The sequence below is a fragment of the Ursus maritimus genome, unplaced genomic scaffold, assembly GCF_017311325.1.
Source record: "Ursus maritimus isolate PB19 unplaced genomic scaffold, ASM1731132v1 scaffold_11, whole genome shotgun sequence".
Classification (NCBI taxonomy): domain Eukaryota; kingdom Metazoa; phylum Chordata; class Mammalia; order Carnivora; family Ursidae; genus Ursus; species Ursus maritimus.
The window spans coordinates 55,607,095-55,627,397 of record NW_024423453.1 but is presented as its reverse complement, the minus strand read 5'-3'; the positions used below and the strand labels follow the sequence as shown (position 1 = coordinate 55,627,397).

Genomic DNA, 20,303 nt, shown 5'->3' with positions numbered 1-20,303 from the left:
TGAAAATCAGGATTAGGGGTAGAAGATGGCCAGAACGTTCCCAGCAATGACAGAAAAGGACTCTAGCATCTCAGGAACCAAAGCCTGTGGATCCATATCATATTGTCCTAAGAGAGGGAGAAGCACAGAACGTTTTCTCATTTGTGAAAAGCTCACTGGGGATCTGTTAACTTCTGTCTGCGAAGCTGGGTGACAGCAATACAAAGATGAGTAAGACAGTTTTCTGACTTCATAGTCTCATGAATCATAACAACCGCTTCTCTTTATTGGGCTTCTGCTGTGCTTCAGGGCACTGGGAAAGGCAGCTTTACCTAAACTATTTCTAATTATAACTCCATCTCACAGACTGGTATATTAAGGCAAAGAGATCTTAGGTAATTTATACAAAATCAATTAATATCATAGATAGCTCTTCTTACATACCAAATGTAGAACAAGCTATAATTTGTGAGGGAAATTCCATTCCTGGAGAGATTTTTAAAAAGTGCCAAATTCTTAATTACATCTTCCCCTTTAGACATAATCATCTAAGCATCTATTTCTAGTATTTTTTAAAATATGTTCTTTAATTTTATTTCTTTTCCTTCATAGCTATACCCACAGCTGACTGGCTTAATTCCAGTGAGCATCCAGTTGAGCCTTAAGACTTGACCTTCCATCGTGATCTTAATTGTATTGAATTCTGACACCTAAGTTTGCTTTTTTTTTTTAATCACTAGTGTCAGTGTTTCTACTTTTCTACTTCCTACTTGTCGTCATAAGATAAAGCAAACTGTTCACATAATTGCACAAACACTGCTCTACACAGGCTGAAGTGGCTGACACTCCTGACTTGAGGGAGTGTGAGCACGAAGCCCCTTGAACTGTTTCTCCATCAGCCTGTATACGTGCATTTGGGTTCAGTACCCAGAGAGGCTGTTTAGAGATGTTGATGTGTAGAGTTGAAAGTGGTTGATTGGAAATCAGATGTTTAGGAAAAACATAAAAATAAAGGATGCTGGCATTGGGGAATGTTATGTGGTATTTGCCCAAGGGACCCAGAAATGCCCAAAGTCTATCCTGCCAGTCTCTTTTCTACCCTGGGAGGTGGAAATCAACCTGAGGGAAATGCACACCTAAAGGACAATTGGAAAGAAAATGAATCCTTTATTGTCGGTTGAACTTGTGCCCCAAACTCCAGAGCACTTTACTGGTAGGGTGGCCTGCAGCCCGTGGCCTGGGCTTAAAACCTAATGGATCTTGTCACCTGTCTTTAGCCAAATCCAGACCTAACCACTCTTTGGTTGCATGAAAGGGCAAAAAGAGGAGAGAGCACTGGAGCAGAGTGGTATCACATTCACACACTACAACTTTTCACTCACAATGTGCACTAGCAAATGTGGCTTCTCTGGCTTAGAATCCAGTCCTTTCAGAGAGGATACTTCTTTTCTGGTGTTCATTCTAACATAGGAGGGACATTAAGGACTGCCCTAAGACACTGAGCTAAGATTGGAATCTATGTTTTCCTGACTCCAAAGCCCACCTCCTTCTACAGTGTAAAGCTGATGCTGCTTTCAAGGTCAGTGGGTCAGGGGAACAGAACCTGGACGTGGCAAAGTATGGTCATTTCACATTCACCTGTTTTTAAGCCAAATGTTATTCAGAAAGAGCAATTCTTGCCTCAGACCATTGCCACAGACTGTGAACAGAAGATCCGAATCTATAGAAACACAAGGAGGAATCTCATTTTTAATGAATAACAGAATAACATCCAGTTTTCGACATGCGTATTTCTGTGGCCTGGCCCATAGCTCTAGACAACTTTACTTTGATACTATAGACCTGCTGCATTTCCATAAAATAAAACTACAAGTGAGGAGTGCTTTTTAAGCTCTTATTAATTTAGTATGCAATGTCTTGTGAAAATGGCATTGAAGTGTAGTATTTGGTTCTGAACAATTTTAACACAATATGATGAGCAAAATGTGATTGATACCTTTTGCAGGTCCATAGATGTTTTTTGCTGCTGGTGGAGAGTGTGTCTTGGCCTCTGGGGCCTGCTCTGGCCTGGACTATGAAATAATAAGCAGGTCTCCAGGTCAGCTCTGGGTGAATGAAAGGCTGTGGTTTGTTCTGTAGAAATTTCAGGTCTTGCAGGATAGCAAACTGCCTGAAGCACAGCACACAGTGGATTACCTTTTGAACTTCCACATCACCAGATTATTTCAGTTTAAGTTGTTTATAAAGCAACCCACAGTACTTCCTAGTCTGTCACAGCCCTGGACTCACCAGAGCCCTATCATTTTACCCGCCCCACAGAGCTGAACAACATCGAGGAATCTGATTTTAATCAGACTTTCTCTCTCGGTCTTTGTGTGCTTATATACAGAGTACACGTGCACACACATACGCACATTTCCCCCAAAGATATATAACCCAACACTGGGGGGAAATCTGCCCAGTTTTATTACTGTTTCAGCTACAAAAAAAGGGAGAGAACTGCATTTTCTCTCAAGCACAACCTTTGGGGTTTTTCAGAATATCCTCCTCTAAGCCGTATCTCCAATGACTTCTAACTTAACTCTTTGTGAAAGCAATGTGCGTGAAACATTAGTCTACTGTATTTTTTAACTGTAAGAGTTGACCTTTTTTTATATTCTGTTAACAGAATGTGACTTTTTTTTTTATCAGGTCCGTAGGTTTTTTTTACTTTTTCTTCTTAGGGCTAATTTAGTGCAGCCTCTGTTTTAATAAAGTTAAGATATAACAGACAATTTTAATTTCCTTTCCTCTTGAAAATACAATTCTACTCAGAGTGTGAAATGGAGCTTGTTGGTTCTGTGGCTTAGGTACTATTTTAAGTAATTTCCAGGAGCAGTTCTCATTGGGCTCCTTGTGGAGCGCGTGCACTGGCCTTCCTCCTTCCCACAGCCATGCTGTTTGGAGGTTGGGCTTTAGAAGATTTCAGTGGAAATCAGTTGAGTTGTAATTTTACAGTCTCCATATATTACCCCGAGTACAGTCTAGACATGTTATCTGTCTTACCCTGTTGTTATTGCCAATGAACTGCCCTGGTCACGTGTGCTGAGTGTTTTACCAGGATTATCTTTGTTTCTCTCTACTTTGTCACTGGGGGGAGACTGAATGGAGTGAGTGCTTGACCTTCTCGTGGTCAAAGGTTTTGAAGACTCTAAGTCCCCCAGTGCTTGCAATTCCAGAGTTGTAGCAACTCTTAAGGCTGCCATGTTTTGTATGGAAAATGTGAGTAATGTTCATGTGGTTCTAACTCTGAGCTGCCCTCTGCCTTGTCCAGGTCAGCACTCTGTACACAGCTCTGCGCCTCATTTATTTCTGCACTGCATGTTCCACAACGCCTTCAGCTTCGCTATGGGAAAAATCCTTCTCCAAAGTCACTGCAGCAAAAAAATTAAATATAATGTGTGAAACAGTTGCAACATTTGTCTAGAATTCTGAATTTTTTTTCTACTCAGTTTATTGTGTTTCTGGAACTATGTACATTAACAGTCAGATGAAGCAAATGTTGATGAGATGTGCATTTTTATTTCACAATGTGGAAACAAAGTGCTATAAACTATGTTAGAGATCATTGGATTTTTCGTATTTATACACTGATGTGTAGAAGCCATTTATGCTTTCCTAGGTGCATTCTTTAGTCTCCTTATTTCTCTTTTGATTCAGTTTTTACATCTAGTGGTTCAAAGATTTCGGGAAGGCGAGGTGGGGGTTCAGGCAAGTCTTTGTGTGCCTGTTTTCCCAGGAGTTTCAGTATACAGACCCTTAAGAATCATCTGGGGTTTATAGATCAGAAAGTAACAATTGCTCCATTGATTTTCAAAAGGCATGGAATCCTGTAGGCAGAACCCCATTAGGCTGTGCCCATAAAGGAACCAGCAGCTTTTCACTGGTGCACTTGTTAAAGATTACCAGCCTTGATAGTACTAAATTTCAAAAGCTGGCAAAGTTAAGAAAAGAATAAGCAAAAGTAGCAACAATAGCCCAGTGATTGTGGCTTGCTATTGTTTGGGCTTTTTGGAAACCAGGCATCAAAGGAAATTTTCTTCTGAAGGAATGGTTTGAGATATAGTGCAGCTGAATTGTTTTGTGTTGTGTTTAAGTTTCAAGTTACAGAAACAATCACAAATTAATTCCTGGCAAGCAGTGTGACATTATAGCTGCCCCCTTGAAAAGCGTTGGGGTTCTACCCAAGTCTATACTGAAAAATGCTATTAATCTTAAAATTACATGCTGTTGTTCCATTTTTTTCTTTCCCTCTTCCCAAGTGTCATTACTTACCTGTTTGCTGAAAAAGTTGCTATGGCTCTAAGATCTTAAAGGAGAACAAGGGATGAGTTTTTTTTTTTTAAAGGAGGCTTTCATACAAGGTAGCCTGCTGGTTCTGCTCCCTGTGGATTCCATTAAAGTCTTTTCCTATGGATTCCTGATTCCTCTTCCCTCCTGCGTTCCATAAATGATGTAAATAAATAAATCATTCATTATTATTCTTTCTCTCTCCCCTCATACCAGACGATGAATCCTCCTCTTCCGCCACCCCCTTTATTGGCCTCCACACCTCCGGGCGCTGCTGCTGCTGCTGCTGCTGCTGCTGCTGCCGGAATGGGACCGAGGCCCACAGCGGGACCCGCTGACCAGATTGCACATTTACGGCCTCAGACTCGCCCCAGTGTGTAAGTGAGGGTGTCATTTATTACTGCTTTAAAGTTCATGTCAGACTAAGCCCAAACAGCGGAGGTAGAGAAACACCTTTCAGATAGGAGCTGGTGACAGGCTTATGGCTCACCAAAGTGGTTTGTGTTCTGCAGACTTATACCCAGTCATGCATATAATTAGGAAACTGCTGAAACAAAATGGGTCCAACACATGAGATCCCTAGGCAGCCATCCTGCTGAGTGAAGGCCTTTTACAGTTTAGGGAAACAGTGTTTGCTTCTTCATGCTCTTATATGTACATGGAGCCATCTTTTTGTATAAATTCTGTTTGAGCGTTTTGCCTCCATTTTCATTCCTTGCATTAGGATACTAAGGAATAGGAAGGTATTCCACACAAATCAGATATAGAGGGAGGGTGCATGTGAAAAGTTCTTTAAGTCCCCAGCAATAAGTATCCAGAAAAGTCTTGTTAGTTGTTTACCAGTGGCAAACTACAGCTAGATTTTTGTGGCTCTTACACTGTGTGATTTTATACATGGACACTTTAGAGCCCTGGTTTAAAAAAAAAAAACAAACTGTCGCCTGCCTGGTTTCCATATGTTGGTGGCACAGTCACCTTACATTGTAGGGTGGTTTTGCACTCTCTATGATCTGGGCTTTTTTTCCTTTTGACTTTTTCAAATTCATTATTTTTCCTGGCTGAGCATACAAAAGCAGGTGCAACCCAAGCCTCTAGGTTCAGCTTGTGTGTGGAAGGCAGTGTGTTGTGCCTCCCAGTGGGATTTCATGCCATATGTCCTCATTTGGGGCTACTTCCCACGTCTAACAAGTGCCATTTGAAGAGCTCAAGTTTCCCATTGGGTCCCTAATCCCCGGCAGCAGGTTAGGCACTTTGGGAAGCTGCATAATTCTTTCACACCCCACGAATACCATTTGGTGGGATAGTCACCTTCACACTGGGGGGTCCAGGTTGGCAGTTCTTAGGAAGGCCTCCATCTTTTCAGTGTAGGCCGCAAAACCTCTTTGAATGGAAAATTACCAATGCTACTTACAGGTTAAAGGATGATATTTTCTGTTTACATCTGTATTCAAGACTTTGTACCAAGGAAGAGTTTTTGTGCATCCTGGGGTTTATCTGTTACTCAGCCTGAAATCACATACTCTTTTCTATTCTAGGTATGTTGCTATATATCCATACACTCCCCGGAAAGAGGACGAGCTGGAGCTGAGGAAAGGGGAGATGTTTTTAGTGTTTGAGCGTTGCCAGGATGGCTGGTTCAAAGGGACATCGATGCATACCAGCAAGATAGGGGTTTTCCCTGGCAATTATGTAGCACCAGTCACAAGGTATGGTTTTGAATAAATGGTTTACTAAGTTCTAAACAGAGAAGCTTTGTTCTTTTCCATGGTTTTCAGCCTATCCAAGATTCCTTCTCACACTATAATTGCCTGTTACATAGCCAACATTTTAAAAATTCATATCTATACTTGCTGAAATCCCTTCTAACTCTAAAATTCTTAGCTTACTTTTCATATGAGTAATGTGAAATTGTACGTTTCTACCAATATATGTACTGGGTTTTAAGTTATTTGCTTGAACTTATATGTGAGAAGATCCAACTATACCATTTTCAGTATTTTTCTGCTCAAAAATAAAAAATACCATGTTTAGTATAAACAAAAGCTTTATTATTAACATGTTTACATAACACTTAACTATATGCCAGGCAGGCAGATTTCAAAATGCGTATTACACATAATAACTGAGTCCTGAAGCAACTTGTCGATGTAGTTGCTATGATTATCCCCACTTAATAGATGAGTAAACGGAGGCACAGAGAGATTAAATAGCTTGTTTGAGATCGCACAGTGAAGAAGTGCTTAAACCTAGGTGTCTGGCTCTATATTTATTCCAACAGCTTTGTGATTGCCTTGGAATTCTGGCAATTAATTTCTATAATATAGTCAGAAATAAAATTCCTTAAATACGACATTGATCCTTCATCCTTCTTAATTAAGGGTGATTTTGCTCCTCAAGGGAATCTGGCACTGTCTGAACACAGTTTTGGTTGTTACTCTGGAGCATGTGGGAGGACGTTGCTATTGGCATGTGGTGCACAGAAGCCAAGGATGCTGCTAAGTGTCCTACAGTACACAGCACAGCCTCCTACCAAAAAGGAACTGTCTGACCCAAAATGTCCCTGAGGTTGGAAAACCCTGTTACAGGATAATAAGAAGTAAGAGCTTTAAGTATACAAGATTTTCTTTCCTTTTTTTTTCCCCCCCAAAATTTATTTAAAGATAGTCTACCTTCTTGTCACTTAGGAAAGTAGCCTAGGAAACTGAATGGGAAGACCTATAATGGCATTGAGGGAGCCCCAGTTTTTAGCTACTGGGCTTTTAATAAATGGTCCAGGTCTAGCTGTGTTAAATCATTCCTCAAACACCCTGATTTTAAATAAATGGCTTAATGAACTGACATGTTTGTCAGCTGTTGGCCTTGATTTATAGGTTGGCCAGCAGCCTAATCAAATGAAAATCACTATTGTTGCAGATGGTGACAGAATGTTAGCTTTAATTTGACTTGCAGATTTTTAATCAATATAAACCTTCTTTTCTGTATATGTTAAAATCTACATTCAGGATCCAGAAGATGGCAGATAGACCTTCCCTGGTGAGAAAAAAACAAACAAAAAACCACCACAACAACTGAGGGAAATAAAACAAACCAAACCACAACAAAGACTAAGTTAATGAAGGGAAGCATTTTCATAACTTTCAAAAACAAATTACTAAAAGTCTCTGGAGAAATGCTTACTTACAATAAATTCTCTGTTATTTATCATAGTAAATAATAAGGATGCTTGAGTTAATGAAGTATTCTACTTAGTAGAAAGTTACTGTATATAGAATTGTTTAAATGAATTTAGAATATAAAAAAAATACATGAGACAAAACTATTTAATAAAGAATTTACGTGATAAAAATAACACATAATGTCATCAAGGACCATAGAAGGAAGAAATTCACATGAAACAATAGAATCATAAGGTCTTAAGCCGAAGCCTTAGGCAAGGCTTCTTGAAAAGAAGAGATTTGTGCTGGACCTTGAAACACATGATATTAAGACAGAGAGAAAAGCCAGAGAGGGGCACCTGGGTGGCTCAGTCGTTAAGCGTCTGCCTTTGGCTCAGGTCGTGATCCCAGGGTCCTGGGATCGAGCCCTGCATTGGGCTCCCTGTTCCACTGGGAGCCTGCTTCTTCCTCTCCCACTCCCCTTGCTTGTGTTCCCTCTCTCGCTGGCTGTCTCTCTCTGTCAAATAAATAAATAAAATCTTAAAAAAAAAAAAAAAAAAGAAGCCAGAGAGAATATTCCAAGAGTGTGTGCATATGTGTATGTGCACTCGCATGCAGGCCTTTGTGTGATGCAGAACTGGGGGCAAGCAGGGAGAAGGGCAAAAAACATGAGCAAAGCTATGAAAAAGGAGCAAAACTGCTAATGTTATTAGCAGCAATGACAAACAAATCAACTTCTTTGATGGCTGAGGCAGGAGAATCCAGGGCCTTAAAGGCAGTGGAGGTGTTGAGCCTTGATATGGAAAACTGAACCCAGTAACCGCGTATTCTTGAGCAGAATACGACGTGTAATTTTCTGTGACTCACAGTATATTTCCAGACCTTTCTCTCCCTCAGGGCCATCTTTACTTTGAATTTGTGATTCTTATATTTTGTAAAAATAATTCCATTCATTCTTTAAAATGTTCTATCTTAAAGCCCTGAGTCATTTTTCTTGCCTTTAATTCTTCTCTCCCCCATTTTGCTGATGGATTTGGGCTTTCTGTCTCTGTTTCTGTCTTGGCAGGACCGTGACAAATGCTTCCCAAGCTAAAGTCCCTATGTCTACTGCTGGTCAGACAAGTCGAGGGGTGACTATGGTCAGTCCTTCCACTGCAGGAGGGCCTGCCCAGAAGCTCCAGGGAAATGGCATGGCCGGGAGTCCCAGTGTTGTCCCCACAGCCGTGGTGTCAGCAGCTCACATCCAGACAAGTCCTCAGGCTAAGGTCTTGTTGCACATGACCGGGCAGATGACAGTCAACCAGGCCCGCAATGCTGTGAGGACAGGTATGGAGGAGACCAGACTGGAAAGTACCAGAAAGGGGCTGCTTGCCTGATACCAGTTCTTCTGTAACAGATGTTGAGAAAAGCAGATGTCGTGTTACAGTAATGAAGAACATTAGGAAATAAAACAGGCAGTCTAGTCAGTGGTACTCCACATCTGCTTATTTTGGCTAAGCCAAATATGCAGGCATATTAATTCAAGCCTGATCTACAGATTGAAAGTCTGAAAGAAATTAGGCTGATACTAAGAATGTCGATAGGACTTGAAAATATGACTTCTGCAGTCAAGACTGTAGGAGCTCAAATCTCACTGCCATCAGCCACATGACCATGACATTGTACTCCACTAACCGGTGTGCTCTTTCTGATGAACTTAATCTCAAGTCAGTTTTAGACCCAATGGGATCTTAAATAACTTTCTTCTTTCTATAGCATTAAAAACCTACCCAGGAGTCTTGGGTAATAGTGGTGGGGTAAACGTAAATTCTATCATAAAAACCAAAAGAAGGAAAATCGTTAATAAGAAAAGGGAGATAGATTTATTTATTTACTTATTTACTTAGTTATTTATTTAAAAAAGAGAATCATTTTGAAAAGGCCTGGAGGCCCTAATCTGACACTCTAGAGTACCATCAAAGACAGGCTGTGTCCATAAATCTGTGGAAAGACCTTCTCTCTAACTGAACAGCGTGGGGTTATAGCTAAGTTTCCAAGCTCTCAACAGACTAAAGAGCTGATCTGGAAGGAAAACAGCGTCTAGGGACGCAGCTAACATTAAGTGCTTTAAAACTAGCATACATCCATTATTTATTGTAAAAATGCAATAGCAACCTTTCATTATGGTCTGATGTAGTGAAATGAGTCATGTTTTGGTGAGTAGCATTTATTAGAAAGTCAATTTTGCTGTTTTCTCTCCTGTCGTCTACTAGTTGCGGCACATAACCAAGAACGCCCTACAGCCGCGGTGACACCCATCCAGGTACAGAACACCGCCTGCCTGGGCCCTGCATCTGCGGGCCTGCCCCATCATCCTTTGGCCTCCCCACAACTTCCACCTCCAATGGCAGGCCCTGCCACCCACATGGCTGCCGTTAATATGGGTCGAGTCAGTGCCCCCCTGGCTTGTGCTGCGGCTGCTTCACTGACCTGTCCGAGCATCACCACTGCCTCTCTGGAGACCGAGCCCAGTGGCCGGGCGGTGACCATTCTTGCTGGACTCCCCACCTCTCCTGACAGTGCTTCACTGACTTGTGGGAACAGTTCAGCAACCAAGCCAGACAAGGATAATAAAGTAAGATCAACGTCCTGTTCTTCTGCTTTATGTTGTGTCCCATTCTTTCTAACTAATGAAAGGACTCGTTGTTCAACAATCCTTCAAGTGCTTACCATGTGTGAGTCACCATGCCAGGTGCTCGATTCTTGATTCTTTGCACTGAAACACCCACTAGTTGCCAGGCCTTGTGTTGTATGTTTAGGGAGACCACAGTGAATAAGACTTAGTCACTTCTCGTGCAGCTTACATCTCATGGAAGAATTTCCTTTCCCCTTTAGTTACTCATTTTTTCATCATTGTGCTGTCCTTAATTCTTCCTATTCAGTCAGTTCTACAAAAAAATATTTAATATACAAAAGGATTGAAATTGTTGATCAAAAGTGTTAATTGTGGATTCATTTTTTTCTACAGTGTATTTGATTACAATCAGCATGGACAGTTTTCCTCTTGAAATATGGGTGAAAAATTATTTTCTAAATTCATAGATCTTTAAAAAAAAATCTCTCATTTGGGGCTGAATTTCAGAGAAAAAATAAATGGAAAGCTGTGTTTGAAAGACTAACCTGTGGTTGGGTTTGGAGACAGGTGGTTGGAGGCCAGGGAAATTGATGGTGAGTAATTGTGAACAGAAATCGAAGAGTGATAATAAGGTCTGGATAATTGTATTACAATCAAATGAAGTAGCAACCTGAGGAAAATCCTGTATTTTCCTCAGTATTTTGTGCATTTTCTCCTAAAGTTCTAGCCCAGTTCTGGGAAGCTCTAGGGTAGTCATAAACCCTTAGCCACCTGGTTCAGTGGTAATGTATGTCGCTCTATTTAAATGGTTAGGTAAGCCTATAAATAGGGGTTTATAAGGAAATAAACTTTACAGCCTACTAAAAAGTTAATATTTAATTGTTGGGTTAACCTTAGCGTTTTTGAAAAAGATTGGTATCTGTTCAGTGTTTATAATTAACTACATTAAACTTGTACTCAAGCTGACATGTTCAACTTTGTCAGTATCTTTAAAGAGTTGTCTTGTAGTTTAGAATTTAAGGTTTCGGGACAGTGAGTCACTGAGAACAGAGACTCTTCAGCTCCTGCCCTCCCAGGAAAGAATTCATTGAATCACAGGCTTGAAAGGGACCTGTGCCAGAGAGAATAATGGCTCCCCAATGACTAAGTCCAAAGCCCTGAAAGGAGAATATGTTTCCTTACGTGGCAAAAGGGATTTTATAAAGGTCTTGAGATGAGGGGATAAATCTACATTATCTGGATGGGCCCCATATAATCACATGGATCTTCCTGAAAGGGAGGCAGGAGGATCGGGTCCAGAGGAGATGTGACATCAGAAGCAGAGATCAGAGTGGTTCAAGGAGGGAACCACAAGCCAAGAAATGCAAGCAGCTTCTTCTAGAATCTGGAAAAGGCAAGGAAACAAATTCTTCCCTAGGGCTTCTGTAAGGGATGAAGCCCTGCTGACACCTTAATTTTAGGACCTGATGTTTACCACGAAGTTTGTGATAATTTGTTACAGCATCAACTACTAGAGGACCTAATGGGTTATCCTTGTTGAGTCCCCATCCTTGACAGATGGCCACTGGCTTCTGTTTGGACACCCTCATTGACTATGAGTGCTCTGGGTCCAGAGAGTCTCATGCCATTTTATTTGAGGGGCAGCAGAAATTGTTCATCTTCTTTCTATATGATGCCTTGACTTATTTCAGAGTTTTCTTCTTTTTTAAGGCTATTCTCCTGAAGTTTTTGTCACTACTCCCTATGTCACAGATTACAAATTTTCCTTCCTAAATCTCCTACCTCATTGAATGTTCCAGAATCACCAGGGAGACTTCTGGTTAATATAAAATCAATAATTCCATGATTAACATGACTGCAGTGTCATTTAGTCTACATTCCTCCATCAGGTCTACAAGGATATCATGGGAGAACTTATCAGATGCCTGTCAAAATCCAGATGTTTTTTACATTCTCCCGTCCTAACTATTCCCCAGTCCCCCATCATTTTAGCTGTTACTTATGTTAGCAAGTGTCTCCTAGAAGAGTCTCCTCCTCAGAGTCTCATTTCCTTTCATTTAATACACTGTTGTAGAATTTTCCAGACAGTCTGCAAAGTGCATTGTTGTCTTCTTTTTTAAATTTGTATTACACATGCCCTTCTTGTCCTGTTGAGTTGACCTGATCTCAGGTTCACCAGGATCTGTCAAAGATTATTTGGTTGCGTTTTAGCTGTTAATTCCCTGTGTATGCTGGGGTGAATTCATCCTGGCAAGTAATTATTGGATCTCTAAATCCGAATCTCTTCACCCATTTCCCTCTTATCAAGGTTTGTTCTTTCTTTCTAGTCTGAAGATTATCCTTCCCTTTCTTCATATCTTCTGAGAACTACCATCCATCTCAAACAGCAGGTCTGTATCTTTCCTGTTCTTCTCGTTTCAAACAATTTTAAGGCTATCCCCCCCCCCTTTTTTTTTTCAGGTTTAAGCTGTTATGGGCCATGATATGTTCTTTCTTATGGTTCCTTCTCTTGATCTTTTTGTACCGAGTCCTTTAAAAATTTGAGCCCATTAGGCCACTCTCTGGGGGATCACATTAGTGCCTTTCGATGCCTCCACATTTTCATCTGCTCAGATAATTTGCAGTTGTATGGTTAGAATTTCATTCTGGAGAGCCCTCCCATTCCTCTTGAAGTATCTTTCCTTTTGAGTTTCAGGTCATGCATATATTTGCTTTGAACTTTTAAAATCAGTTCTTTTAAACTTCAGAGTTCAAATCTGACTATAGCTAACGTCTCTTTGGGTGCTTATTTTGAAGTTTTCAATATTTCTGCTTCACCAACTGAAGCTTTCCACCCCTACTGGTCTCTACCATTCCCCCAGTTGATCAGAATTAGATTCAAAGTGAGATTAAATTATCAACAATTCAAGGAAAAAGTACATTAGAGATTCTAAGTGTATAGGGACCCTAGTTTTAGTTGAGACTTCCAGCAGATATATAGGTACTTGACAATCCTCTTGTTCTCTCTATCTGCTTTCATCATTTTGTGATCAGCATCATCCATTTACTTAAATTCTTTAGAAAGTGTGTGGTGTGTCCCCCAAATGATAGCTTGTTGATTGCCCTGTCCTTTCCTCTATGCATAAATCGTCTGCAGTGAGCTGCCACTGGTGTTCCATAGAGACGTATAACTTTCTGGTGTGCACGCAGGACTACTGCAGCTCCTCGCCTAACTAAGCTGTTCCTTTTGAACAATATTTTATTTGGAAGTCTTATCTCAAATGTGTTTTTGTCCTTGACTTAAAAAAAAAAAAAAAAAGTTTTTGTCCCTCTAGCTAATTTTGTCCGGTAACTGCGTTCTGTAGTTTAGTAAATAAGCATCTGAAACTCTGCAATATATTTCCAAACATTATCTCAGTTATTTCTTGTTTGAAATCCTGGGCCTGTCTGCCATTGTTATTCTTCTTTTTATGGGATCCCTCATGTCTTCTACAGTTATCAGTTTAACAGCTTTATCTGGACATTTTTCTACCTGCATGTTCAGTTTAAAGGCTTCATTATTTGATCAGCTAGTCTCCAGGCAAATGAGTTTCCCAATCCTTAGGAGATACTCCTGCATGTGTGCATGCGTGTGTGTGTTTTATTGTGTTTTCTTATTATAAAATTTTTTTAAATATACAATATACATACTTATTTAGAAATGAGAGAAAAATTTAAATATCCAAATAGAAAACATAAATATGATCCAAGATTTCAAAGACAGCCATTAATACTATGGTGTATATATACTTTTTTCCCCTCAGTAAATATTATTTTGTTATGTTACGCTTTTATCCAGAAAATAAAATCTTTTTTTTTCCAGCGCCAATTATGTAATTGACTGTCCTTATATTTTCTAAGTTTTAGTAGAAGACAAACTGATACATAATAAAAATTCTAAGAGTTTATTTGAGTAAAAACGTATTCAAATCAGGCAGTGCCAAACTGGAAGCGCTTAGGAGCACTCTGCCAATGGGAGCCAGGGGCAGGAATTATGTAGAGGACACATCAAAGCAGAGCAGGGAGGTTTTTTGATTGGCAGTAGTTTAAGTGGTTGCCTTATCTGGGAAAGCCCAGTTGGCTGTTAGTGATTGGTTATCCTTAGGTTTTGATTTCTTAACCTGGGGGTGTTTACAGGTTTAGGTCTTGGTTTGCTAACGGAGGCTGCTAGGACATTAGAAGAGCCTCTAATCAAATCTCTAATAGTTTAACAGTTTTAACCCTCACATAGAGAAAGAAAAGAAACCATCTCTGAGGCTCCACTTTCCTTATGCTTCCATTTCCTTTCCCTNCCTTCATAGTGTAAGTTTTGTCTAACATTGTCATTTATTCCCATACCAATCAGCAGTAGGTGTTGGTTCTCGTGCCCTCTGCCATATCCTAGATTTGTTCCTAAAAGATAACATTTCTACAAGTAGCCCACAAAAGATCAACATTTAGTGCCTCAAATATCCCACTCCCTAAGTCCTAGTGACTCCCTCCCTTAAGGTGCCATAGGTCTTCAAGCAGTCTGCTGTTTGAGGACCTTTGCTCTTATTCTTGGTTTTCTGAAGCAGAAGGTTCATCTAGTTTTTAAATACCCATTTTCAGGGTGCCTGGTTGGTTCAGTCAGAGCATATGACTCTTGATCTTGGGGTTGTTGGTGTAGAGATTACTTAAAAATAAAACCTTTAAAAAATAAATACCCATTTTCTTCTGTTCTGAACACTTGTCCCAGAGTTCCTACTGATGACTTTCTTTGCTTATATGATTTTCCTTCCTCCCAGTTCTTATTTCGCTGTCAAAAACAAATTGGTCTGTGAATTTCGCCACTTCATTTTCTCAAGGAGAAGCCACTGTCCATGTTAAGTGATCAGAGTCCCATTCCTGCCCCTGCTCTTGGCTGGGATGGATCTGGGCAGTGCCGATATGTGCACAGTTCCATATAGAGTGATCCTCATGATGTGCAGCCCTCAGGCAAACATACCTGCTCTTATCACTCCATCGAGTAGATGTGCTTCTACAGATGTTGCCAATGCTCAACTCTCAGAAGAGAAGAGCAGAGGCTAGGTCAAGTCCCACTTCCACCCCTTACTAGCAATGTGATTTTAGGCAGCCTTAGAGAGGTATACGCAATGAGAATAATGCTGGTTCTTGTCGCATCAGCTGGGTGTTAGGAATAAATGTGGAAATCCTTATAATAGCATTTAACAAGATTCTTGAACCTAGTGGTGTTGATTTCATCTCTAGAATTTCACATGGCCTTTCCCTCTCTCCCTGCACTTTAAAAAAAAACTTTCCTGAGCCTCCCATCTCAGACAGCACCCCTTGTTCAGTCACTCTCCCCTTACCCTGCTTTATTTTTCTGCAGAGCGCCTGTTTTACAGCAGTGTTTATGTCTGTGCTAGAGAATGTGAACTCTTTGTTGTCTTGTTCACTATTATATCCCCAGAGCCTAGCACATTGTTGGTTCATATTCAACACTCAGTAAATATTGAAGGAATGAGTGATTATTAGACAATCACATGAATTAAGCTTTTGAGATCCCTTATAGTGAATGATTTTTGGGAATATGACAGTGTAGATTTTTTATCACAATGGCCCGTAAGACTGTTCATCTCTTGGTACTTTTTTTGTACATCTGAGGACAAGGAGAGGAATAAAGAAGACTCACTGGGTAGAATGTGGTTAACTTTATGAGTTGCTCAAAGGAAATTTATTTTTGCTTGGGAAGGAGAACTTGAGGTTTCCCATATTGTACTCATCCTCCGTGATGTGACTAATAGAAAGTTATTTAGGTGATGTTCAGAAATTATTTTTATATGTAAAAATCACTCTCTCTCATCATCTGGTAATTATTTTCTGACCCAAATAGTTCTTTTTATGTATGAGGTGTGGTTTTAAATCATCAGATCTTCTGAAGAGAAAATTATGAGTATAAAAACATTATTCCGTCTAGGAATAATTTCTTGGAAAACCCATAGGAGAGTTCTTAAGGTTCATGTTAAAAGATAATGTCCCTTTTTCATGCATGCTAACACTACATTTAAAAAATTGCTTTCCTAAAGTGTAGTCTTTATTAATTCATCTATAATTTTCATTTCTGCTGTTGGATTTTGAAAAAACAAAGGTGCCCTTAGATGATAAGTGTCTGTATTTGCAAAATTCTCTCTCCAGTGGCACACTGTTCTGCTAATGTAGAAAACATCAGAATGTGATATCAAAAGCACAGTTCGGTGGAATTAGGGCAGCATCCTTTCCATCTTAGCACCGCCACCCCGTACCCCCACACCCTGCCATAACACCTAATCCTCTGCCTTCTGCTCCGTGGGTAGTCAGCATCAGCTGATGATGATAACACATCCCTTAGAAGTCATTAAAGCAAGCTGTATTTAATGTGCTTAATCATTTTAGATGAACCAAGTCATCTTTCTTCTTAATCACTTTAGAGGCTGTTCCCTGAGCACCATTCAGTTAACTGAATTTTTCTGAGTGCCCAGAACTGAGCTTTTAAGAAACATCTGTAGCCACGGCTTGCTGAGATTGTAATTTATCACTGGACTTGATGTTCTCAGTGGATCTGTCGGAGTCCAGGGATTAGAGCATGCTTTCTTACATCATGGCAGGAATAGCTGGAAGTTGTGGCCGACTGCCTCCTTAGAAGTGTAGACGTTATTCTTTCTCAGCTCATTTGTCGGCCCTCCAGACCTCAGGTGCCCTTAAAGAAGTGTGGCAGCAGCTTTGGCAGGCGTTTGGTCAGCCCACTTCACTGGCCACTGTATAAAGGGAAATCTTTATCTCCATGGAATTTAGGAATTGCAAAATGTCCTCTCTTGGTCCCTTAGCCCTGGAACTAGCTCAGTCTTTTCCCTTTCTCCCACCTGTCTCATCCTCTTTCAGTCTTGGCCTCTTGCCTCAGTAGGTGCAGCTCTGCACTAGGCACTGGGTGGATGAGATACAGGCACTCAAGAGGTAGTCCAAGGGTATAGGGTCATTTAGTGGAATGTATTAATAGCCCCTTGGAAAATGAGAAGTTAAGGAATGAAGCAAAAGCCTGAAAGGTGAGTTAAGGCCAGGCCTTGAAGAAAAATGCAGAAGAGTCTTCCTCAGGCTGGAACGAGGAGAAGGGGGTTGGGGATCAGTTGATTGGTTTTGCTCATCTGCAACCTGAGTTGAGCTGTACAGAAATGAATCCAGTGCTCCCCACCATCCTTCTCTGTCCTCTGTTTCTAACCCATGGATTAGTTCGTACTGTGAACAGTATTTGGTAAATGAGGCCTGCAGTTTCCTGGGATGCTTTTTCCCTGGAATGCTTTTTCATCATCTGGTTAAATCATTACTTTTGTCTCTTCTTTTTTCTGCCATTCTGTCTCTAATGGAACTATGTTATTATGGATTCAGACCATTTTCCCCCAAGGGATTTTTACTGAGTATGAACTAACTCATATTCTCAAGAAAAACTCCTCAGTATTCTGTCTTTCTGTGGGCCCCTCATAATTCTATTCCCTTTTAGTGGACCTTGATGATTCCAGTTTGAGTTTGCCTATAGAGTTTTCTAAAGAATTATTTCTCTATGAAACGTTTTATTTTCAAGCAATGTTTCCATTCAGAGGACTTTATAATGTCATTGACATCTTAGTAAAACGATGTAAAATGATGATTGTTATCTATGTTGGGTCATCAGGACATTGACACAGGTTTTAGAAATGAAGAAAAGTTACCTCTAGATCTGGTTTTCCTAGCAGAGCAAAGAACAAGTGTCAAAAGAGAAAGATTCCAGAGATGGTTTTTGTGGAGTAAGATTTCTGGGAAGAAAATTCTTTTCTACATTTGCTTGCAAAGAGACATAAAAATGGTTTTGATTATACTGAAGCTTTGTATAAAATTTTGTGGAGTTTTGGCTTTCTAATCCAAGAGATTCTTGCACAATAAAAATGGTTTGACTTCTGTCATTATTGGCTTATTAAATTTCCTCAAGGTGGTGACATGTGAGACATGTTTTAGTCCTTAACTCTGATCAAGACATCACTACCTGTAAATGATAAAAATCAAGTCTGTGGGGACACCAGGGTGGCTCAGTCAGTTAAGCATCTGCCTTCAGCTCAGGTTATGATCCCAGGGTCCTGGGATAGAGCCCTTCATGGGGCTCTCTGCTGAGCAGGGAGCCTGCTTCTCCCTCTGCCTGCAGCTCCCCCTGCTTGCGCTCTCTCTGACAAATGAATAAATAAAATCTTAAAAAAAAAAAAGAGAGAGAGAGAGAGTCAAGTCTGTGGATGCATAGTAAAATGCTATAATGTTTAATTCAGCATGTAAGAATTAGAGGTAAGATAGTCATAATTTCAAGAAATTAAATCCATAATCAGAAATTTCCATTTTGTCGTAAAATGTCTGCTTCTGCCTTCACCAAGCCTGAGATGTGACTTGGTGAGTTTTTTGTTTTACTTCTTTTTTATCTACTTATTCTACCTCAGTAGAAGATAGTGATGAACACTGGAGTGTCCAAAACAAGCAAAAATATGCAGGCAGAAAGGGTGAAGAAAGAGAGGCAAAAGGTTAGGTTAACATTATACAAGATTTGGGAGCTAGATCACAACCAAATACCCTCAGAAATAAATATTAATTATTTAATTAATATTCGGCTGCCTCAGTGCGTAGAGCATGCAATTGTTGATCTCGGGTTTCTAAATTAGAGCCCTATGTTGGGTGTAGAGATACTTAAAAATCTTTTTTTTTAAAAATCAAACCAAAAATCAAAACTTTAACACCCAACTGCGATTATAATAACAGTACCGTCCATCTCCAATTAATTTACTTTTTTTTTTCTAGAAAGAAAAAAAGGGTTTGTTGAAGTTGCTTTCTGGCGCCTCCACCAAACGTAAGCCGCGAGCCTCCCCTCCAGCCTCACCCACCCTGGAAGTGGAGCTTGGTGGCTGCGAGTTGCCCCTGCAGGGAGCAGTGGGTCCTGAGCTGCCGCTAGGGGGCGCGCACGGCAGGGCCGGCTCCTGCCCCACAGATGGGGATGGCGCGGCCGCTGCTGTGACCCAGGACGCTCTTCATCGGAAGACCAGCTCTCTGGACTCGGCTGTTCCCATCGCTCCACCGCCTCGTCAGCCATGTTCGTCCCTGGGCCCTGTCATGAATGAGTCTAGACCTGTGGTTTGTGAGAGGTGAGTTCACTGTTCTTCCCAGAAAAACGAAGAAATGCCTAGCAAACTTTAAGCTGGAGTATTTATTCTGACATCAGGATACTTTTCCACAACCCCCGAAATTTTTTTGACTGAATTTGTAGTAACAGTCAAGCTCTGGCTTTCTTTTACCGTTTGCTGTGTTTCTTTCATGGGTTAGGCCTCCAGCCCTCTGTGTTTATTTTCTCCAGACAACCACTCCAGCGCTGTATCCAGATGAAACCTGTTAATCCCTGGAACTTGGTTCACATCTCCTTCCTTCTTCTTGCTGCTCTTCCATCGCCAGCAGCTGCTCCTTCGGTTTATCCCTTGCCGTTTTTATTAAACGTTGACATCATTACCTGCTAGTTGTCCAGCAGCTGGAGATTCTGCCAACTAAGAGAATTCTCTTTTTATTCTTCCTGAGCTGGGAGAGTGTGGCTCGGTTCTCAGAGACCTGACTCCCCTCCTGACACAGTGACGTGGTTCGGTTCTGCTTGGAGCTAGGAGCCTTGTTTTAGTGACTCTGGCCTTGAGTAATGATTACAGATGGGAGCAGATCTGTTTGATACAACCAGTGGGGCTCTAGGAGTTACACTGGGGAACACGATATTTGTAGTAAGACAAATACCTGCTAGGATTACATGAATTTAAAAAGCACTGTTGGTAGGCCAGGAAAACATCATGAAGTACACTAAAAATAGTGGACAGTTTTCATATAATGCATAAATAGGTTAACATTTATTTTTTTTAAAGTGCCATTGTTTTATTGTTTCTGTAAGCTTTATTCCCTTTGTACCTGCATTTTATAAGTAAAGCAAATTTCTAATTTGTGGAGGTGTTGCATTTTGGGTAGCATTGTCAGTTACTGATTTGAAGTCTGACTATAAAATGTTATACTTTAAAAAGACTTAAATTCACCTCAAGTCTCTATTTAAGATGAACATTTGTGCCCACAAAATTTGAGGTCTTCATTCCTATAATTTGGGGGGCATACCTTTTTACCAAAAAATAAACTGGGAAAGAATAAACTTCAAACAACCTACATGCACTAAGTACAAAGTA

General features: G+C 40.5%; 1 protein-coding gene across 1 annotated transcript in view; it reads left to right on the top strand.

Moving 5' to 3' along the window:
• Positions 1 to 20,303, top strand: part of SH3RF1 (SH3 domain containing ring finger 1) — a 76,004-nt gene that overhangs the window by 46,007 nt on the left and 9,694 nt on the right. The window contains exons 6-10 of the mRNA XM_040625590.1: positions 4,525 to 4,685; positions 5,844 to 6,014; positions 8,530 to 8,789; positions 9,716 to 10,077; positions 18,901 to 19,241. Coding sequence (XP_040481524.1) covers positions 4,525 to 4,685; positions 5,844 to 6,014; positions 8,530 to 8,789; positions 9,716 to 10,077; positions 18,901 to 19,241 — 1,295 coding nt within the window. The remainder of the gene's footprint in view (positions 1 to 4,524; positions 4,686 to 5,843; positions 6,015 to 8,529; positions 8,790 to 9,715; positions 10,078 to 18,900; positions 19,242 to 20,303) is intronic.